This window comes from Trachypithecus francoisi, unplaced genomic scaffold, assembly GCF_009764315.1.
Source record: "Trachypithecus francoisi isolate TF-2019V2 unplaced genomic scaffold, Tfra_2.0 Lachesis_group8, whole genome shotgun sequence".
NCBI lineage: Eukaryota > Metazoa > Chordata > Mammalia > Primates > Cercopithecidae > Trachypithecus > Trachypithecus francoisi.
In genome coordinates this window covers 84,746,725-84,766,131 of record NW_022681473.1, presented here as the reverse complement: position 1 = coordinate 84,766,131, position 19,407 = coordinate 84,746,725, and the positions used below count along the sequence as shown (strand labels likewise).

The following is a 19,407-nucleotide window of genomic DNA, read 5'->3' as shown; positions in this document are numbered from 1 at the left end:
AGCCCAGCTAGCCTGGCTCCCTAGTCTATGGCTTTTGCCACTGTAGCAACAGTGCTCAAACTTTTTGGTTTTAGGATCCTTTCACACTCTAAAAATTACTGAGGACCCAATGAGTTACTGTTAATGTGAACGAAATTAATATTTAATGCATTTGAAACTAAAGCTTAGAAAGTACATGTTAATTCATGTAAAAAAAAAAAAAGCAATAATAAACCCATGATAGGTTACATAAAATAGTTTTATGAAAAGAAGTTTTAAAACAAAGTGAAAATGGTTTTTTATAATTTTGCAAATTTCTTTAATATCTGGCTTAATATAAGACAGCTGGATTCTCATATCTGCTTCTGTTTTCAATCTGTTGTTATATAATTTTTGACTGAAGTAAATGAAGAATATCTGTCCTCATACAAATATGTAGTTGCCAAAAGAAAGAGTATTTTAATAGCCTCTTCAGATAATTTTGACTATTCTGTGAAACCACACCAAAACTCAACAACTGGCATTTTCTTAAAGGCATTTGCAACATAAAATATGAAACCCTGACAGTAGTCTTTTCACGGATACTCCTCCGTACTGTATTACATTAAAATCTATTGGCCTATCTTTCACTTTGAGAGAGTTGTTATTTTTTACATATGCATGTAACATCATATGTGGTCATCTGGAAAACAATGGTTCAATGAATTATAGAGATCTTCCATACATCGAAGATTATGGAAGATAATAATTAATTGTTGATATTTCAAGTGTATAATATCAACAAAATCCCATTTGTTAATATACCATGGATCTCAATCATCAGAAAAGTCTTTTACATATTGGGAAGTTGTCCAGTTCATGGTGGCAGATACAAGTTTCCCAAAATTCCAGAATCCAAGTTTCACTTGAAAGCTTGGGTTTTATCAAATTCAGCAAATAGTTGTTTTTCTTGAAGTGACAAGTTCCCTTTATTTATTCTGGAGAAAATATCTACCTAACGCCCAAGTCAGAATAACCACAGTTTGTCAGTTGTTCTTTCAAGTAAATATGCATTCCATGAGAAAAGCATCTAGTTTCATATTTATATCCCAATTCCATCACACAAGGGTTTTTTTTCCGTTCACAGCGGACGTACTTTATGTATCTTCCCATTTCATCACACAGGATGTTAAAAAGACATACTCAAGATTTGAGATTTAATATAATCTTCTGTACTGCCTCAACTAGAACGTTCCTAAGTGGAAATGGGCTTTTTTGTTATTCTGAGTGTGTGACTAATTGACTGACTGCTACCACTGTCTTGATTCATGGTTGAGAGTATGTCTTAGTATTATTATGAAGATTTTTTTTTTTCTTTTTTTATTTTTTGAGACGGAGTCTCGCTATGTCACCAGGCTGGAATGCAGTGGCGTGATATCAGCTCACTGCAACCTCCACCTCCCAGTTCAAGAGATCTCCTGCCTCAGCCTCCTGAGTAGCTGGGACTACAGACATGCACCACCACATCCAGCTAATTTTTGTATTTTTAGTAGAGACGGGGTTTCACACGTTGGCCAGGATGGTCTCGATCTCCTGACCTCGTGATCCACCTTAGCCTCTCAAAGTGCTGGGATTTCAGGCGTGAACCACCGTGCCCGGCCTATTATGAAGATAGTTTTTAGGTCTCAAAGACCTCCTACCTCAAGGTTCCATGGAACACACTTTGAGAAACATTGTTCTAAATGACACATCCTCTCCTATGGGGAAAGTCCAAAAGATGTAAAAGTTACAGAAGACTTTTAAGATGAAAATGTTGACAATCAATTATAACTGAGAATGAGTTATCTCCTTGCCCAGGCAAAGGAAGATGGCCATGGCCCACGGAAGTCAGTGAAACCTGAAGACACACAGAGGCCCTTTGATATAAAGCACTGCTTGAACTCTATTAGTCAGGCGAATGGACCTCTGTTGATTAAAGAAAATGCATCTGGAGAGAGCTAGATGCCCACTCAGAAAACACCTGCACAAGAATGCACCTTCGGGTCCTTGAGGAATTCTTATAAAGGGGAATATAAGTCAACAATGATTATTTCACTAGGGAAAAAAAAAGGTTCCATGAGATTAGTTTTAGGTGAGGAGAAAAGAAATTGCAATAACTTGCCCAGCAGGAAGTCAGGTGATCCTGGACAAAGGGAAGGATATTAAGACATGATGACTGAAGGGGAAAGAGAATGATGTTGTCAAGCCAAAAGACCACACTATTAGAAAGATTTAAAGAACAAAAAAAGATAGAGGAGAAAATATCCACTAAGCAGGAAGAAAGGACATGCCATACTTTGTTTTTGTTTGACAAATCTGCTTTTTAAACAATGTAAGAATCCTGACTGTGCTGTTGATGAGCTAGCTATGTGAACACGAGCAAATGCTTTAATTTCTTGGTACCCATTGCCTTATTAGTAAGCGAGAATAATAATACGGCCTACTATATAGGGCTGCTATGCAGATTAATTGAGACAACAGAAAGGGCTATTAACAGTGTTACAAGTACATAGGAATTTTTCAGTAAATTTTAGTTTCTGTTCATGAAGACGGAAAATATAACAGGAATCACCCCCGTAAAGTTCACTTTCAAGAGATGATCACATCAGTGAGCTCTTTTTTTTTTTTTTTTTTTTTTTTTGAGACGGAGTCTCGCTCTGTCGCCCGGGCTGGAATGCAGTGGCCGGATCTCAGCTCACTGCAAGCTCCGTCTCCCGGGTTCCCGCCATTCTCCTGCCTCAACCTCCCGAGTAGCTGGGACTGCAGGCGCCCGCCACTTCGTCCGGCTAGTTTTTTGTATTTTTTAGTAGAGACGGGGTTTCACTGTGTTAGCCAGGATGGTCTCGATCTCCTGACCTTGTGATCCGCCCGTCTCGGCCTCCCAAAGTGCTGGGATTACAGGCTTGAGCCACCGCGCCCGGCCAGTGAGCTCTTTAAAATAGAACAGCAACAAGATGCTCAGGCAGATAAGAGATGAAAGCTTTTAGAGTTTTGTTTTGGTCAGACTATTCAGCTAACAAACTACGCTAAAATTACATTTTCAACTTTCCAAGAATTGGGGATGAACGAAGATCTAAAATATACCATTACTCAGAAAATAAGCTTAAAATGTCCAGTTCCATCAAAGAACAAAATAAAAGACTACATAGTATAGTCAAAAGCTTCTTCAACGTCTCCTTACCTGGCCCTCTTGGCATGCAAGTCAAAGGCTAAGTGGCCCTGGAGAAGGTATCAGAAACCAGACTAGCCTGAATACCCCTCAGCTGCCTAAGAGGCTCCATCTTCAGAGACAGTGACAATAGGGGAGTTACTGAGGGAGGGGGTGACGGATTTGTCCTCTGTACTGAGCGTTACAGATAAGAGGAAAAGAATTTTCCTCTCCCTAGCACCTTTGTTCCATAACTTTCCTTTCATTTCATCTCTGATATAATAGGACAGAGAACAAAACACGAACTTCAAATCTCTTCTTTGCAGTGATCTGTTCCTTTCACTGACAACATAGGAAAAAATAACTCTTTACTACCAAAAATGCAGAAAAGTCTATTCCTTCAGGATAATAACATACATGGCAATTTAAAGCCTATTTTCATTTTCAAAACAGTGAGTCTTTTAATGGACTAGCCAATTAAATGATAAAATTTTTTTAAAAGGTCAGCCTCACTTCAAGGTATATAATGTGTAACATTTTCTCTAGTATCCTATGCAACAGGTAACTGGATAATTTTTTCAAGTCAAGGATCTCAAAATAGATTTACAACAACTACTTGAAAAAAAAAGTCTAAATCAATGTGGTCAGCCATCATAATATAACATTTCTGGAGATTCTATCCCTATTCTGTGGATGCTGATCAAGTTCTACCTGGCAAGTGCCCAGGGGTCTTACAGTACAATATCTTAAAGGGAAAAAAAATCATGAAAATAGGGCTTTCAAGTGTATTACCCATTACCTCTTGTTTACAGAGCATATAAATGCATTTTATACTAATTCTATCACCATTTTGTACCTTCAGTTACTGTCTATTTTGGAATCATAATCTTGACTATGGAGAGCAAAGCATCTTCTTGGAAGAAAACTATCATGCGTTCTTGTATTATCTATATGTCTCTCCCCACTCCTGATTCAAACGACACATCATATTACCGATGTTCATGATGATTATCTGAACCATCAAGAAAATGTTACATAAGGCAGGAGGTGAGGTAGTGGGGAGGGGATCGATCTTACAGAAAAACCACCACCAAAAGTATTTGCCTTCAACTACACAGAAATTCACATCTTCAGAATAACACAGTTTCCAGGCAATCCAAAAAGTCAAAGACTTACTGTGGGCTACATTTTTAATACTTTACCTAACGATAACATGATAATGATGATGACTGTAGCAGTTTAATACAGGTCTGTAAATTCTTTGACACACCTGTAGAAAGGTGGATCCACATCCTTGAATTTAGGCAGGCTTATAAGTCCACTTGGCCAAGAGAAAATAGAGGAGTAACTCTATGTGTCTTCCAAAATTAAATCATAAAAGGCAATGCAGTTTCCATCCAATTTCCTGGAATACTCACACCTGGAGCCCTATGCCACCATAAAAGATTCTAACTAGCCCGATCCTATAAGGAAGCCAAGCCATGTGGAAAGGCAACTTGTTGACACTCTAGTCTGCAGACGTAGTCTTCAAGTCATCCCCGTCCAGGTGCCAGACATGTGAATCCAGTCACAAACCACTCATGCGCTCCCAGCCTTCTTGCCCCAGAAATCCCAGGAATGATGGAGCAGAGACAGGGCATCCTACAGTGCCTTGCCTGAAGTCCAGACCCACAGAATCTATAAGCATAATAAAATGTTGCAATAGTAACTGCAACAACCATGATAACTAACACTTAACTCTTCTAATTTGTCAAATATTGTTCTTATACCTAGCATGTAATTCTCCTAACCATTTTTTGAGATAGGTGTAATTAAGAGCCCTACATATCACATGAGGAAAGTCTACTTGACAGAGAGGTTAAGTAATTTAGCCAAGATTATAAAGCTAATGAATGGCACAGGTCAGGTGTGAATACGGGTTTCCAGCTCTGGAGTCTTAACCATTAAGCTCCACAGGTAATTACTGAAATAAAAAAAAAAAAGATATCCAAAGAGCACATCACAATTTGCCCATTAGGGTCCTCTTCCCACCATCAGGCAGGACATTACATCATACTTTCTCAATTTAAACAGAGTTCTAGTAAGATACCCCTAGACTTCTATTAATTCTTTGGTTGCCTCTTTGCCCACCATATCCTCCTAATCTGTATTTAGCCACCCTCCCCAGCAGAGAACTCTTCTAAGCTTCTAGAAGTCACGATATCTGCGATTTAAGCTCATTTTAAAGTGAAAATAAAATAAATGCTTGAAAGACAGTTATGAATCCTTTCTTCTCTTCCTAGAGCAGAATGAACCCAGTTAATTTGTTTTTTGTTTTCTAACATCTTAATACACTACATTCCTTTTATAGAATATGAATTCCATAGTGAGCAAAGGATATATACCCTACACCTAGCCCAGTTCCTGGCACATGACAGACCCTCAAATATCAGATGGATGAACTATATATCCTTTTATTGTAATCCCATCAAATTCTCCACCTCAGTATAGACTTGTACAATCCAAAGTTATTCACTCAACAGATATTTAAAGAGGAGTGAGTGATTCTGTATCCAAATTTCTGCCTAATTTATATCCTGTCCAAAATAAGAAATGTCATGCTCCCTAATGTCTCTTCTATAAGAGCAATTGAAAATATTCAAAGTAAATTTAATTAGCATAATTGTGACTACTGCCTAAATAAACTACTAAATTTAATGCAAGAAATTCAGTATTTTATTTTATGAACAATTACACATAACCCATTTTTTCTGTTCCTAACCTAATAAAATGATTTTAGTCACTTAATAAATGTCACTAAAATATAAATATTTGTCTTTATTTCAATTTTTTTCTCCAAACTCCTGGAATTTATTTTGGAGAAATTTGAAAGTAAGAAATGTTAGAATTTGGGGAAATGTAATGCCTCAACTCAGGGCTAAGCTAATATGTATCTCAAAGTAGACTTTCCAGACTCTATTCTTAAGTTTTTTGATGAATATCATACAGGATCAACTCTAAAAGTCAGCTAAGGTAAATTTATTCACCATTTTTATGCCACTTACCACTCATTTTTGATCTGCCAGGCCAGTCAATACCACAGGAAGATAAGTCTGACAGGATTATGTCCTTTAACAAACCTACTAGTTTAAACAAACCTGACACCTCCATTATCTTCAAGGTTTGTATAAATGGTTTTGTGACGCTTTTAAAATTACTTTCCCAGGTGTCTTAATTGAAGCTTACTGTGATTTCAGAAGGCATTTTCTTTGACTCTTTTAGATAAAAGGACCATTAGAGCATTTCTCTTTTCAAGAAGCTAGATTGGTTTTACATGTGTTTTTCTGCAATGAATTTAATGCTACGCATTGAGTGCTGCATCCACTAATTTCCATAAAAAGCACATTTCCTAATCTCTTTGTCTGCCCTTCTATCTTCCAGCCTTTCCCACATCACCAGGATGAGCAATCAACCTATAACTGCAGTAATATTTAGGAGCCAGTCCCTCAGGAAACAGGGCCTTACCAGAGGATTTCATATTCTCTACTTTTCCCAAGACCCCCAGATAGAGGAGGCTTGCTCACAAAACACTTGGTTCTCAGAGCCCTCCAGAACACAGCCCGTGTCAGAAAGGAAAAGGCCTGCCTCACACCTGCTTTCAGGGGTCACATTCCTGGGTCATACCACCCAGAGCAGCGCTCACAGCTAAGCAGCAGCAGCTGAATGTGAGATGCCTCCTTCCTCCCTGGCACGTGGTCACAGGGCGTGTGCAGAGACCTACCTCACAAAGAGAAAGCAAAGCGAGCTTGGAAGACAAGATACCTATCATCCCTGTCTTGCTGGGCCTATTCTGAGAAGGGTGGAAGAAAGGTGGGAGGAAGGAGGGAAAGAAGGAAAGGCAGACTAGGTCAGAAGAGGTGCAAGAAAACAGAAGTGGTGGCCGGGCTCGGTGGCTCAAGCCTGTAATCCCAGCACTTTGGGAGGCCGAGACGGGCGGATCACAAGGTCAGGAGATCGAGACCATCCTGGCTAACACAGTGAAACCCCGTCTCTACTAAAAAAATATAAAACTAGCCAGGCGAGGTGGCGGGCGCTTGTAGTCCCAGCTACTCGGGAGGCTGAGGCAGGAGAATGGCGTAAACCCGGGAGACGGAGCTTGCAATGAGCTGAGATCCAGCCACTGCACTCCCGCCTGGGCGACAGAGCGAGACTCCGTCTCCAAAAAAAAAAAAAAAAGAAAGAAAACAGAAGTGGGAAGACCTGTTATGTGAGTGGCTATCACAGTAGTCCAGGAAACAGGTAATTAGCCCTTAAACTGGTTTACCTGTAGAGACATACAAAGGAAGGGAAGTAGGCAAGAAGTATTTTGGAGGTCAACTGCAAGGACCTAAAGACTGACTGGGTATAGGGTGGGCAAGGAAATGAACCTTATTACAGTTTATAGAACACTTTCAAAGGAAACAATAGTTAGGATGATGCAGTGTGGAATGGTATCTGAGCATGTCCAAACACTGGAGAGATGAACAAGGGCCAGCTTCCTGCCTCTCGTTGACAAAGGTTGGTTCAACAGTGGAACAGATCCAGAGTGGAGAAGTTCAGGCTGACCTCTGCTGGTCCTCTTCAGGAGGACCTTTCTGTGCTAATTCCACCCAAGCATTTCTATTTGCTTCTCTCAAGGACCAGATCCCTGGAAGAATCCTATGAATGGAACATCCCTAGAAACAGCAGACATTTCTTGATAATGGCCTGGTAAGCTTTGCCGCCAACATAACTCAGTTGCCATGCTCACCCAGCTTTCAAATGGAATGAGCCTCCAAAAACAGCAGTGGTTAAAATGAGGTCCAAGTGAATAGAGCATTCCCAATCAGTTCACACAAGCCCTCCAAGGGAGATGTGGTATATTTCATTCAAAAATGTGTCCCTGTCTTATCATCTGAAGCCCTGTGGTGTTGCCATCAGACAACAGAGCTAATCTCACTGTAGAACAACATTCCTCAATAGAAATTGCTGCAATGATGGAAATGGCTATTAAGCACTTGAACTGTGGATAGTGTGACTGAGGGCCTGAATTTTTCATTTTGTTTAATTTTCATTAAGTTAAATGAAAATTTAACTGCACAATTTAACTAACCACAGCCACAAGTGACTAGTGGTTACTATGGACAGTGTAGGTCTAGAACTTTAAAAAAATAGATGTGGGCCAGATCACATCTGTCCTAAACTGCCAGGAAAAAAAAAAAATGTCATGGAGTTATATTTCTCTACTCTGAGGAAGCTGAATCTCTAATATTTCAACATCTGCTCAAGTAATTTTCCAGCACTGGACTCTCCTTGTTATTACTACAACTACTTATCAATGTGCCTCCAAAACATTTCCATTTGGAAGGCCCTCCGAGACCCTAGCTTAACCATCCATCCACTGCATGAACCTTCTTCATGACATCCCTGAGTATGTCTGTGGTCCCTTCACATGTCTATGCAACCGTTACCAAGTCCCCCAAGCAGCAGTGAAACTTACGGTCAGGAGAGGCGGAGCACCCTAAATCCAGAGACACTGCTCCAAAAAGATACTGAGGATGCAGAAAATAATTTTAAGAAAATCATTCTATACGAAATTTCACCTCTTATGAAGCTCTTTCACATGCACTATGTCATTTAAGCCACACAATAACCTTAGAAGATAAATATTTAGTAAAAACACTTATTTTACAGAGCCTAAGTGATTTACCAAGGCAATATGGTAGCCACATACCCAGTCGGGGCATGTCTTCCAAGGAGCAAGAGACATATGATAGAAGAAAAAGTCATGGTCAGGAAAGTGAGGCACAAAAGAACAGTGATTAGAGGAAGAAATATAGCTATATCAACTAATAACCTTAGAAATTGATCTATTTCAAACTCAATTGCTTGTAGATGAACAAACTCCATTCCAAAGGGTAAGCATCTCAGTACAGGCTATGTTTTAAAATGGTCATCCTTAACATGTGTTTCCAGGACCAGCAGCATCAGCATTGCTTGGAAATGTGTTAGAAATGCAAAGTCTTAGGCCCTATCCTCAATCAACCAAGGAAACAGAAACTCTAAGTGTGCAGCCCAGCAATCCATGTTTCAATAAGCCCTCTGGGGTATTCTGATGCTCAATCACATTTGAGAACAACTGTCCTGGAATTGTACATCTAAGATCCAATTAATTTCCTCTGAGAAGTAAACAACTTGGTCATCAAGAAGGAAACAGAGCTGCCAGTTATGAAATTTGAGATGCAGCCTGGTGACATCAGCCCTGACTTACTGCACCTACAGTACCAAGCACCATAAACTCTGAGCTAGCCTTGTGAACGCAGTGCCAGCTCCTCCCACCTCCTGTGCTCAGGGGCACAGAAGAAATCATTCTTTCATCGCAAATCATACTTTTATAGATGCAAAGAAAGGTTTATTATACAGCTAGTAACAGATTGTGAATAGAGCATCCTATCTTCTATCTCATTCACTAAGTAGTATTTGGTACATGACACAGTGCTCCCAACTGTGAAAAGGAACACTTCCATGAGTAAGAACCGGGGTTCCAGGTTCTCAGAGAAGGTTCTCAAAGAAGATACATGTGAATTTACATATCATTAAAGTGATTTGCCTTGCCTCTCTGCTGTTTTAATAATAATAATGGTAGCAGGCATTTACTGAATGCTTTCAACGTGCCTAGCATTGTGCACATTGCTTCACTTTGTCCTCATGCAGCTCCATGAGGGAAGAACTATTATTTTCCCCATTTTACTCATGAGGCTTCAGCATGTACAATTCCGAGGTCACACAGCAAGGAGGCGGCAGGGCCAGGATACAAGCAGAGCTACCTGTTCTCAATCCAAAATATTACCTCTCCTTTTTCATTTTAACATATACATAACTCTTAATCTATTCAACTTCATTCATACTGTTTATGTTACTGAGTTTTAAGTACTGTGTTTTCACCTTCTTTTAAGCTATCATGCCATGTACTGTTCAAAAAGGTTCTCAACCACTCAGTTTATGCCAACTCAATCAGCATGTGCTCAAGAATCAGAGTAACACACTCTAAAGAATTCATGGCAATAAAGATCCAAAACTGGATCAAAAGCAAACCAATTTTATTCCCACCATGCTTGAGCAGCATGCTCAGGGAAGCCCTCCCTGACCACCTGGACCAAAGCGAGCCCTCTCTCCTCTCTGTTCAGAGCTCCCATGGTACATCACATGTGTCCCTATCATAGTAGTAACACATGGTAATGTCCACATGCCACACCGCTAATCTGTGAGCACTTCAGAGTGGGAACTACACCTGATAGTCCATCTGTGCACATTCAAGACCTAATAGATGGTTTATAAGATCAACAGCAAGACATATAAACTCTCAAGAGGGATAAAAGTGAACTATAACTTAAAAATAAAATGTAAAACTATAAAACTTTTAGAAGAAAACACAGCAGAAAATGTTTGAGACATGGGTCTAGGCAAAATGTTCTTGGATGTGACACCAAATGCACCATCCTTAAAGAAAAAAGGAATCTATAAACTGTACTTTATCAAAATTAAAAACCTTTGATCTGCAAAAGACCTTGGTAAGGACATAAAAAGACATGCTACATACTTGGGAAAATATATGTGCAATCCACAAATCTGACTAAGGACTTGTATCTGGAATATATAAAGAACTCTTAAAGCCCTACAGTGAAATAAATAATCCAGTTAGGGAATGGGCAAAAGGCATGAATAGTTATTTCACCAAAGAGGACATATGGATAGCAAATAAGCACATAAAAAAGACAGACATTCAACATAATCAGCCATTAGGGTAATGCAAATTAAAACCATGATAAGATTAGAACACCTATTAGGACAACTAAAATAAAAAATAGTGATAACATCAAATGCTAGTGAGGATGCAGATAAACTGGATCTCTCATAAACTGCTCATAGGAATGTAAAATGGCGCAGACACTCTGGAAAAGTTTGGCAATTTCTTAAAAGACTAAACACACACTTACCATACAATCCAGCCATCACAATCATGGGCATTTACGCCAGAGAAATGAAAACTTATGTTCACACAAACACCTATATATAAATGTTCATAAAAACTTCATGTGTAATAGTCATGAAGTGGAAAAAACCCATAGGTGAATGGTTAAACCAACCATAGTACATCCATACCATGGAATACTACTCAGCAATAAAAACAAACTATTGATAGATGCAAAAATTTGAATGGATCTCCAGGGCATTATGCTGAGCAAAAAGTCAATCTCAAAAGCTCACATACTACATGCTTGTATTTATGTAACATGCTCAAAATGACAAAATTATAGATATGGTGAACAGGAGTAGTGGTTGCTAAGCGTTTAGCAACAGGGTGAGGGTGGGGAGAAGAGGGCCCATGCAACTATAGAGGTATAGCATAAGGGAGATCATTGGGGTAATAGAATGGTCTGTATCTTGATTGTGGTGGCGGTTACATGAATCTACACATGAAAAAATGCACAGAAGTACACACATAGAAATACAAATTTTACATGTGCATGTGAAACTGGTGAAATCTGAATATGCTCTGTGGACTGTACCAATGTCAGTTTCCTGGTTCTGCTATTGTACTATGGTTATGCAAGATGTTACCAATAGGGGAAACTGGGTGAAGGGTACACAGGACCTCTCTACTATTTTTGCAACTTCCTATGAAGCTATGATCATTTCAAAAAGAAAACTTAAAAAAAAGTAAATAGCAGACATTTTACTTAAAAACAAAATGACAAAATAGAGGTATAGAGCTGCAATACTGGCCAGTGAGGTCTCAAACACAGGTTTAAACACACACCTTAGGATGACAGTTTTTGAAAACTTAAATCTAATTCTCCAGTATCTTAACCGCAATACATTTCCAACACCTTACAGCTACTCTCCTACTCCCTCCTAAAAGATGGGGGGAAATGCCTGATGTGTGAGCCCCTTTAGGAATCCAGGAGTCCTGTGCTGAGTGTCCAAAATGAATATACCCTAAGGTTTCACCAGGCCTGGCCATGAGGGCAGAGCCAAGGGCCTCACAAGTTAAAGGAGAACTCAGCTTGGTGCCAGTACATAAAGCAAGAGTAGGAGTGGCTTCCTTCCAGCAAAAGTAAAGGACTGCCCTACCCACAATGGCCAAGATTTACATTGTACCTCTCCTCCAAGACAAAACAAAGCCAAGCCAACAAAATTAACTTTAAAAAAAATCACTAGGCAAACAAAAAAAACAAAACATAAAACCACAACAACCTCAGACTATTTCCAACAAACCTTGTAATCAAATATCTCCCTTTACTTGACCTCCATGCTACCCCTTGCTTTTCGAGGATTTTATTACCTACTAAATTCTGAGTCATAAGAACCTGCCAAAATTAATGAAAAATAGGAGAAAAATTATTCAAAACACTGCAGAATTTTCTGACCTGAGCTTCCTTATGCATTTAAAATGCAGATAGCCACACACCCCCACGACCAAAAAAAAGAAAAGAAAAAAGGTTACTTTGGGGTATATATCAGAAATATTAGCAGGTCTTGGCTGGACACGGTGGCTCAAGCCTGTAATCCCAGCACTTTGGGAGGCCGAGACGGGCGGATCACGAGGTCAGGAGATCGAGACCATCCTGGCTAACACGGTGAAACCCCATCTCTACTAAAAATGCAAAAAACTAGCCGGGCGAGGTGGCGGGCGCCTGTAGTCCCAGCTACTCAGGAGGCTGAGGCAGGAGAATGGCGTCAACCTGGAGGCGGAGCTTGCAGTGAGCAGAGATCCAGCCACTGCACTCCAGCCCGGGCCACCGAGCAAGACTCCGTCTCAAAAAAAAAAAAAGAAATATTAGCAGGTCTTACAAAGTTACTTTTTAATTTATTGGCCTGAAAAATCAAACTTTTACCATTTTGACTAGCAATTCCCATTTCATGTCATTAATTATTTTTTCAAAAGTCTTACATTATATAGTGTTTTATCATTTTCAAAGCATTTTCACAAATTACTATGAATAAATGTAGCACTGATACCTAGAGGCTGTACTTTTCGACAGAACTCTCACCAGCCAGTCAGCTCATTTCAATTAGTTCAGCCATCTTTTCCCTAGGCCCTGGGTCCACACTTTTCCACAGGGGTAGACATCAGAAAAGCTGAGTTCTATCCACAACAGCCTCTAGACTAACTGGCCCAGGGCAGACACTCTCAAGTCTGATCAGCAGAGTGCCTTCCCATAAAATCACTCACATTTCTGCATTCATGTGCTTTTCTTAACGACAGCACTTTAAAATCTCATTTAAACTGAAAATCGTCCATTAGCCTCCGTGAAAAGATGTATTTTTAAATGCTTTGATCTCCATATGCCCTTTGGAACATTAGTATTCTACATCCTCCATCATCTGCAAAGAACCTGAAAGACCAAGACTTGGTGCATTTTAAAGAGAAGGGGGAGGGAAAGGGAAGTTACAGGTACAGCACCTTCTCTCCTGTACACCTACAGGTTGACAAAGGTTTCCTTATTTATCTTGAAAAATGCATCACAGAAAAACAAAAGTGCACTCCAAGACCTAAACATTCTCATTCTTCCCCCCCAACCCCCACCACCATCATAAGGAAAAGTAGAGCCTGCATAAAGCCTTCTACTCTATGTCCTACTCTTTTCATTCTGGTCGAATCGGTGTTTTCCTTCATTCTAGTCAAATCAGTGCTTTTCCACCCTTTACTAACAGTTCAAAGTATATTAAACTACTGTTACCACATTATTCTCATAAAGAGCCTTCAAAGTAATACACTATAAGGCTCAGAGCACCTTACTAGGAAGTAAATGTCAGTTGCTCTAGATTCTTTAAGACCTTGCAATCTAGAGAGCTCCTTAATCGTTAACCTGGGTCTGACTTCCACAGCAGCCGGGGCCCACGAGTGGTAGGCAGCCAGGGGAAATCTCAGCCAGTTTGGCAGTGACCCATTAGGCCAGTTTTGGAAGCAGGGAGCCAAGATTGTTTAATATTTCAAGCCCTGACTTTTTGCTTCCCGAAAAGGAAGGAAATTTTCTGGAACTGTAGCTATTAATATCCCTCTATTCTGGTTTAATTCGTTTATGGTGAGCAGGTTAGCACGTTACTGTTTTAGTTAGCCGAAAGCAACTTCGAGGTATCACAACTGGCTCTCCAGACTACGTACCCCACCATCACCAAGGCCTTCTATAAGCAGTACAAAAACTAAATTCTCACAACAGGCCTCAGGAGAAGAAAATGGGCAACCAAGGCCTCACAGAGAAAGGGAGCTGAGGGAACACGGGGACAAAATGTTGGGTCCAAATCGCATCGTTTCAGAAGGCCGCACGCTCAGGGCCCACCTCTGAAACCCCAGTCCAGGTGATCTACACGCTAGCCCGGCCGAAAGGTGTTTGCCACTCAGAGACAGGAAACCAACACCGAAGCCAAAAAGGCAAAAATCTTCGGAAAAAAATGGAAAGGGAAAGTCTTCCTAGTCATCAGTCAAGATAGGAAGAGCAGGGTGCGCGAGGCGCGTGAGCTTTGAGCAGAGACCCGGGATTCTCGGCCTGGGGCTCTGAAGGGGGAAACTTGGACACGTCGCCGCGAACGCAGTCCAGGTGGCGGAGGCCCTAGAGGTGAGCGCCAGGGCTCGTCCGCTCTGCCGCCGCGTCCTCCAGCCCGGCCGCCTATGGGGCACCCTCGGCCCCTGTACCGGCACTGGGCCCGAGCTCCGCTCTGCTGTCATCGGCCGACGTGCCACTCTCCCTCCTGCCACAATGTCACATTCCAAGAAAAAACGGTTCCATTTGGAAAGTTTAAATGTTTTCCCCCTGAAAGCAGATTATTGTAAAGGGAGCCTTAACAGGTAAGCGGGAGCTGGATGTAACTCGCCAGTTTGTCAAAGAAACTTGTCTGGGGAGAGAACAAAGAAGGAGCAGCAGCTAACGCGACCCGAACGTCTGGGGCTGGGATGCAACCCTTTCGTCGCCCCCACCCGCCAGAGCCGGGTCTGGCCGGCGGGCAGAACGGGTCCAGTCCCGAGCGCCGGAGCCCGTCGGGAGGGCCGGTGCGCGCGCCTTTGTCTCGCGCCGGGGGAAGCGGCACCGGACACCCCTTCCGTCCCCTCCCTCGCCGCGAGACCCGCGCGCGGGCGCGCCTCGGCGTATAGGGCCATATGGCTGCGCCCCTCCGGAAAGGCCAGCCCTGCGTCGGGCGCGCCGCACCCCGGGGCCCAAACCCCGGGGCCACGACTTCTGCCTACGTGGGTCGCGGGGCAGCAAGGCGCTGAGGCCCTGTCCGCAGGCAACTGGACCTGGAGCGGGTCAAGGGAACCCGCTTAAAAACAACAATCTGGGATCTCAGCCCCAGGCCCCCAGGAGCTGCCCCATTCCCTGAGCAGCAGGGGCCAGGGGAGCCCGAGGCGACTGGGTTCTTCGCGTGGGAAACTCGGAGGCGCCCTCCCGGCACCTCGAGTGGGGGCTGGTTACCTTTCACCGCAGGCTCACAAGTTCCCCGGCGCAACTTTGCCTTCCACATGAGGCGATCATGGCTAGTTCACTCCCTCGGCTGGGGAAGGCGGCCGCTGGGCAGTGCGCCGGACATGGCCTGGGGCAGCGCCGGGAAGAGGCGCGGGGCAATCAACCCCATTCACACAGGGCTTCACCTCCAGCCCCAAACGCTACAACCGCTGCTGGGTCCTAGAGCTTCTCGCGCGCTCCCGCCGCCGTCCCCGCTCCTCGCTCCCCGCGCGCGGGCCGGGGAGGGTCGCCTGGGCTCTTCACTATAACCCTACACTCCACCCCCGCCGTGGCGCCCGGCCGCTGGGCCCTAGAGCCCGTCTGCAGACACCCGCCGCCCCTCCCCGGGCCGCGAGACTGCCAGACCGAAATTGCCCGGAGCTCAAGCTGACGTGTCTCCCTGAGACTTAGGAGGGCGACAGCCTCCCTGGCTTTGTTCCCTGCCGGGTTTTGATTAATTTCAGAGTCACCAGTTCTCCCTCCACTTTGTCTTCCTTCCCACCAGCCCAATGTAGGCCAAAATTCTGTTTCCGGATCTGCCAAAAAGTCTAAATCTGCTTAGGCTGGTTTTTTTGTCTTTCTTCTTCTTCTTAAGTGGAATTTCCAGGTGGAAAGTGGCCACGCTTTTCTCAGCATTCCCCAGGCCCCAGTGCTTCCATCTCGCACTTGAGATTGGGCGATAAACTGCTACTATGTGCTCCGCTGACAAACAGAAGGGCCAAAACAGACCTGACGGCCTTGGATATTAAATGTGTTCGCAGAACCGTACATCCTCTGGCCACAAATCCCCAGGCTGTTATCTGCCTGAGCAGAGGTAAAGAAAGTAAGCAACTCTGGGAAAATGTTGCCCCACCTCATAACATCAGGCTGTGCTAATAACTACTCATTCACCTCATTATATTGGTTTATACTCGCTGCTCTCTGGATCCCTGTTCTGGGGTGCCCGAGCGTGCCCCATAGCACTTCTGCCTGGCTATTTCTGGGCAGCTCTACTGCTTGGAGAAGAGAACGCCAGGTAACTGTGCAGTTGCCGCCCAGGATGTCAGTGGGAGAGTCAGCGCACACCAAGCCTCTCTTATCTGGTGCTCCCTGCCTCTGTTTACCTGTTCACTAGGCCGGGCATTCAGGGACTCCTCCCTGGATTGTGGCAGTTCCCTAACCAGACTGTCAGCAGTTTTACGTCTCATCAGTTCGGGTGGGTTGTGTGTCCTGATTCTGATTCCCCTGATGGGCCCTCCTACTGAGTAAACTGCTCTCAAGATAAAGCCCAAATGTAATCACTTAACAATTATTTATGAAATAACTACTCCATTTAAAGTCATCTACCCTGGTACACACAAAAGAAATTTAGCACACAAAAGAAACTTAGAGCAGCTCACCATCCCTTCAAGGATCTGTTGTCTAAGAAAACAAGCTATGTGAACAGAAAACAGGCAAGCAACAAAGCATGAGATCCAAGTACTGCAGATGCCTGGGAAAGGCGGAGAGAGGCACTAACTTTACACAGAAGGAAGAGCCTGGGAGGGTGGTGGAGTTCAGACACAGCAGGAAGAGGAAAAGGCAGCACTGGTCAAGCAGAGGCAACAGCCAAGAGGGAGATGACAAGGTCTGAGTGCTTGGGAAGAAGTCATAGGGGAAAGAATTTTTACCAGAAAGGAGGAGGAAACAAGGGAAGGCAGAATAACAACGTCACAAGAATGTAGGCCTGGAAAGAATCGAAGAAAGTGTCAACCAAACCTTTCACTTGCCGGATGAAGAAGCTCAGGCATAGCTGTTGAATGACTTGTCCAATGTTACAGAACAAGTTTAGTAGCAAAGCCAGGGACAGAAACAACTTCTCCCTCAATGTGCCTTGTACTGCACATTGTGAACCCTGAATTGCAGATTCGGTGCTGAAGTGGTTATCTTATGGACAGTGAAGGGACCACTGATTCACCTAGCATTTGCGTGAATTCAATACAAATTGGGGAAGAAGTGATGGATAGAAAAAGAAGAAAAGAAACTAATCTTTACTAATTGCCCACTCCTAGATACCATCCTATATTCTAGGAAGCAGCAGAATTTCCAAGTTACAACCATCAAGTTTAGAACAAAACAGGTATGAGCTGAGTCGGAGCTCCACCACTCAGTAGCTGTGTGACGATGAGCAAGTTGTCTAACTTCTCTAAACCTCTAAACATCATTTTGGGCAAGATGAAGAAAATAGCATCTCACAGAGTGGTTGTGAAGACTGAATAAAGTAACAGATGTAAAATACTCAGCACAATGCCTGTGGTATTCAACATGCATTTGCTATTATTATTTCAAGAGACTATCTGGGATAGTTGCAGGAAGCAATGATAGGTGAGGTTGACAGAGGTGATAAAAAGGAAATGAGAGATACCATATCTTTGAAGATACCAAATGTCATAAAGAAAGATATCAAATCTTTGAAGCAAGATTTTATTATTCTCATTGACTCATTGTTTATCCTAGGGAAAAGGACAAAGTAATCAAGTTAACCTAGACTTCCTGTCACTGGAGCCCAGTGATAGGAAGAATAGATCTTGCAGTGTTAGAAGAATGGATCATTAGACCAATGACAGATGAAGCACAGTTGAGAAGAGGAAACAGTTTGAGAAAGATGCTGAGTGACTTACTATCATCTGGGCAAGAGGAAACAAGGAACAAGGGACTGGGTGAGAAGTTGAGGACAGAAGTGCAGAGAAAAAGAGAGATGAAGCTTTGCAAATCGGTTCATTTGGAGAATGTCCACAACTGGAAAATAGGGAAAGAAGGAGGGAGAAGAGGAAGAATCTGGAGACGTAGGAGAGTTGGGAAAACTTAAAGGCATGGAAGTCAGAGGAAGTTTCATGAAGTGGGGCCCTCTATCAAATGCTACAGATTCTTAGACCCACAATGAAGTGCTAGGCACAGCTTGTGGGTTCAAACATCTTCTGATTCAATCAGGTGGACCTAGCCTAGACTCCTCAAATTAATACCCAGTAGTCAGATACATGGAAGCACAGGCAGAAAGTACTGCTGGAGGCCAATGTTTCCCTCCTGTGTCTTAATTTCCTCATCTGTGAATAAGCTCTACATCAAATGCAGAAAACAAATCATCTTTTCAGGCCTTAACTTAGTTCCTGAATCTATTGTTCAGGAACTAAGGCCTGCAAAAAAGACTTTGAATCTGACTAACAAGAAATAACATCTTTCAGTACACTTGGCTGGAGATTCCAATGTCTGGTTTGTGTCAAATGAAAATAAAGTATGTTTACCATAAAAAATGAACACACCTTCACTAACAGCAAGGTAATGAACCAGTCCACATCTGTGCTTTCTTTGGATCTATGCACTCATCCTAAAGGTCAGCATCCTTTCTAATAGGTGACCCAAGTTGTCATTCACTCACTCCTAGGAAAGTTAAGAAGATGATGGGCCAATTTTAGTGCTCTTTGGGGCAGCCCAGAGAGCAGTCTTTCACTCAAAACAGGACGAGTACTAGGATGTTCCAGTGATACCAAGCTATTCCCAACAAGCATAGAGGTGGGAAGAATATTGAGGTAACAGAGGCATCCTGATAGAGGAGAATGAGCAGGGCCTTTACAGTAAGACCTGCTTCTAGTCCATGTTCCATCTATTTCCAGACACGGACAGCCTCAGCTTCCTCCTCTGTAAAATAATAACACTTGCTTCATAAACTTATTGCAAGGGTTAAATGAGATACTACAGGTAAAGTCCTGGGCACATCTAGGAATTCAGTAAAAGTTAGAAACCCTC

At 42.6% G+C, this 19,407-nt stretch overlaps 1 protein-coding gene across 10 annotated transcripts in view; it reads right to left on the bottom strand.

Annotated features, from left to right (window-relative positions):
* AMOTL1 (angiomotin like 1) overlaps positions 1 to 19,407 on the bottom strand; it is a 193,076-nt gene that overhangs the window by 100,793 nt on the left and 72,876 nt on the right. For 2 of the 10 annotated variants that reach the window (XM_033207043.1, XM_033207047.1), the window contains exon 1: positions 15,616 to 15,947. The exons of 6 other annotated variants lie outside the window; for them this stretch is intronic. In XM_033207043.1, coding sequence (XP_033062934.1) covers positions 15,616 to 15,664 — 49 coding nt within the window. In that variant the 5' untranslated portion in view covers positions 15,665 to 15,947. Of the gene's footprint in view, positions 1 to 15,615; positions 15,949 to 19,407 lie in introns of those variants that run through there. 2 more of the 10 variants (XM_033207046.1, XM_033207044.1) reach the window with 2 other exon arrangements.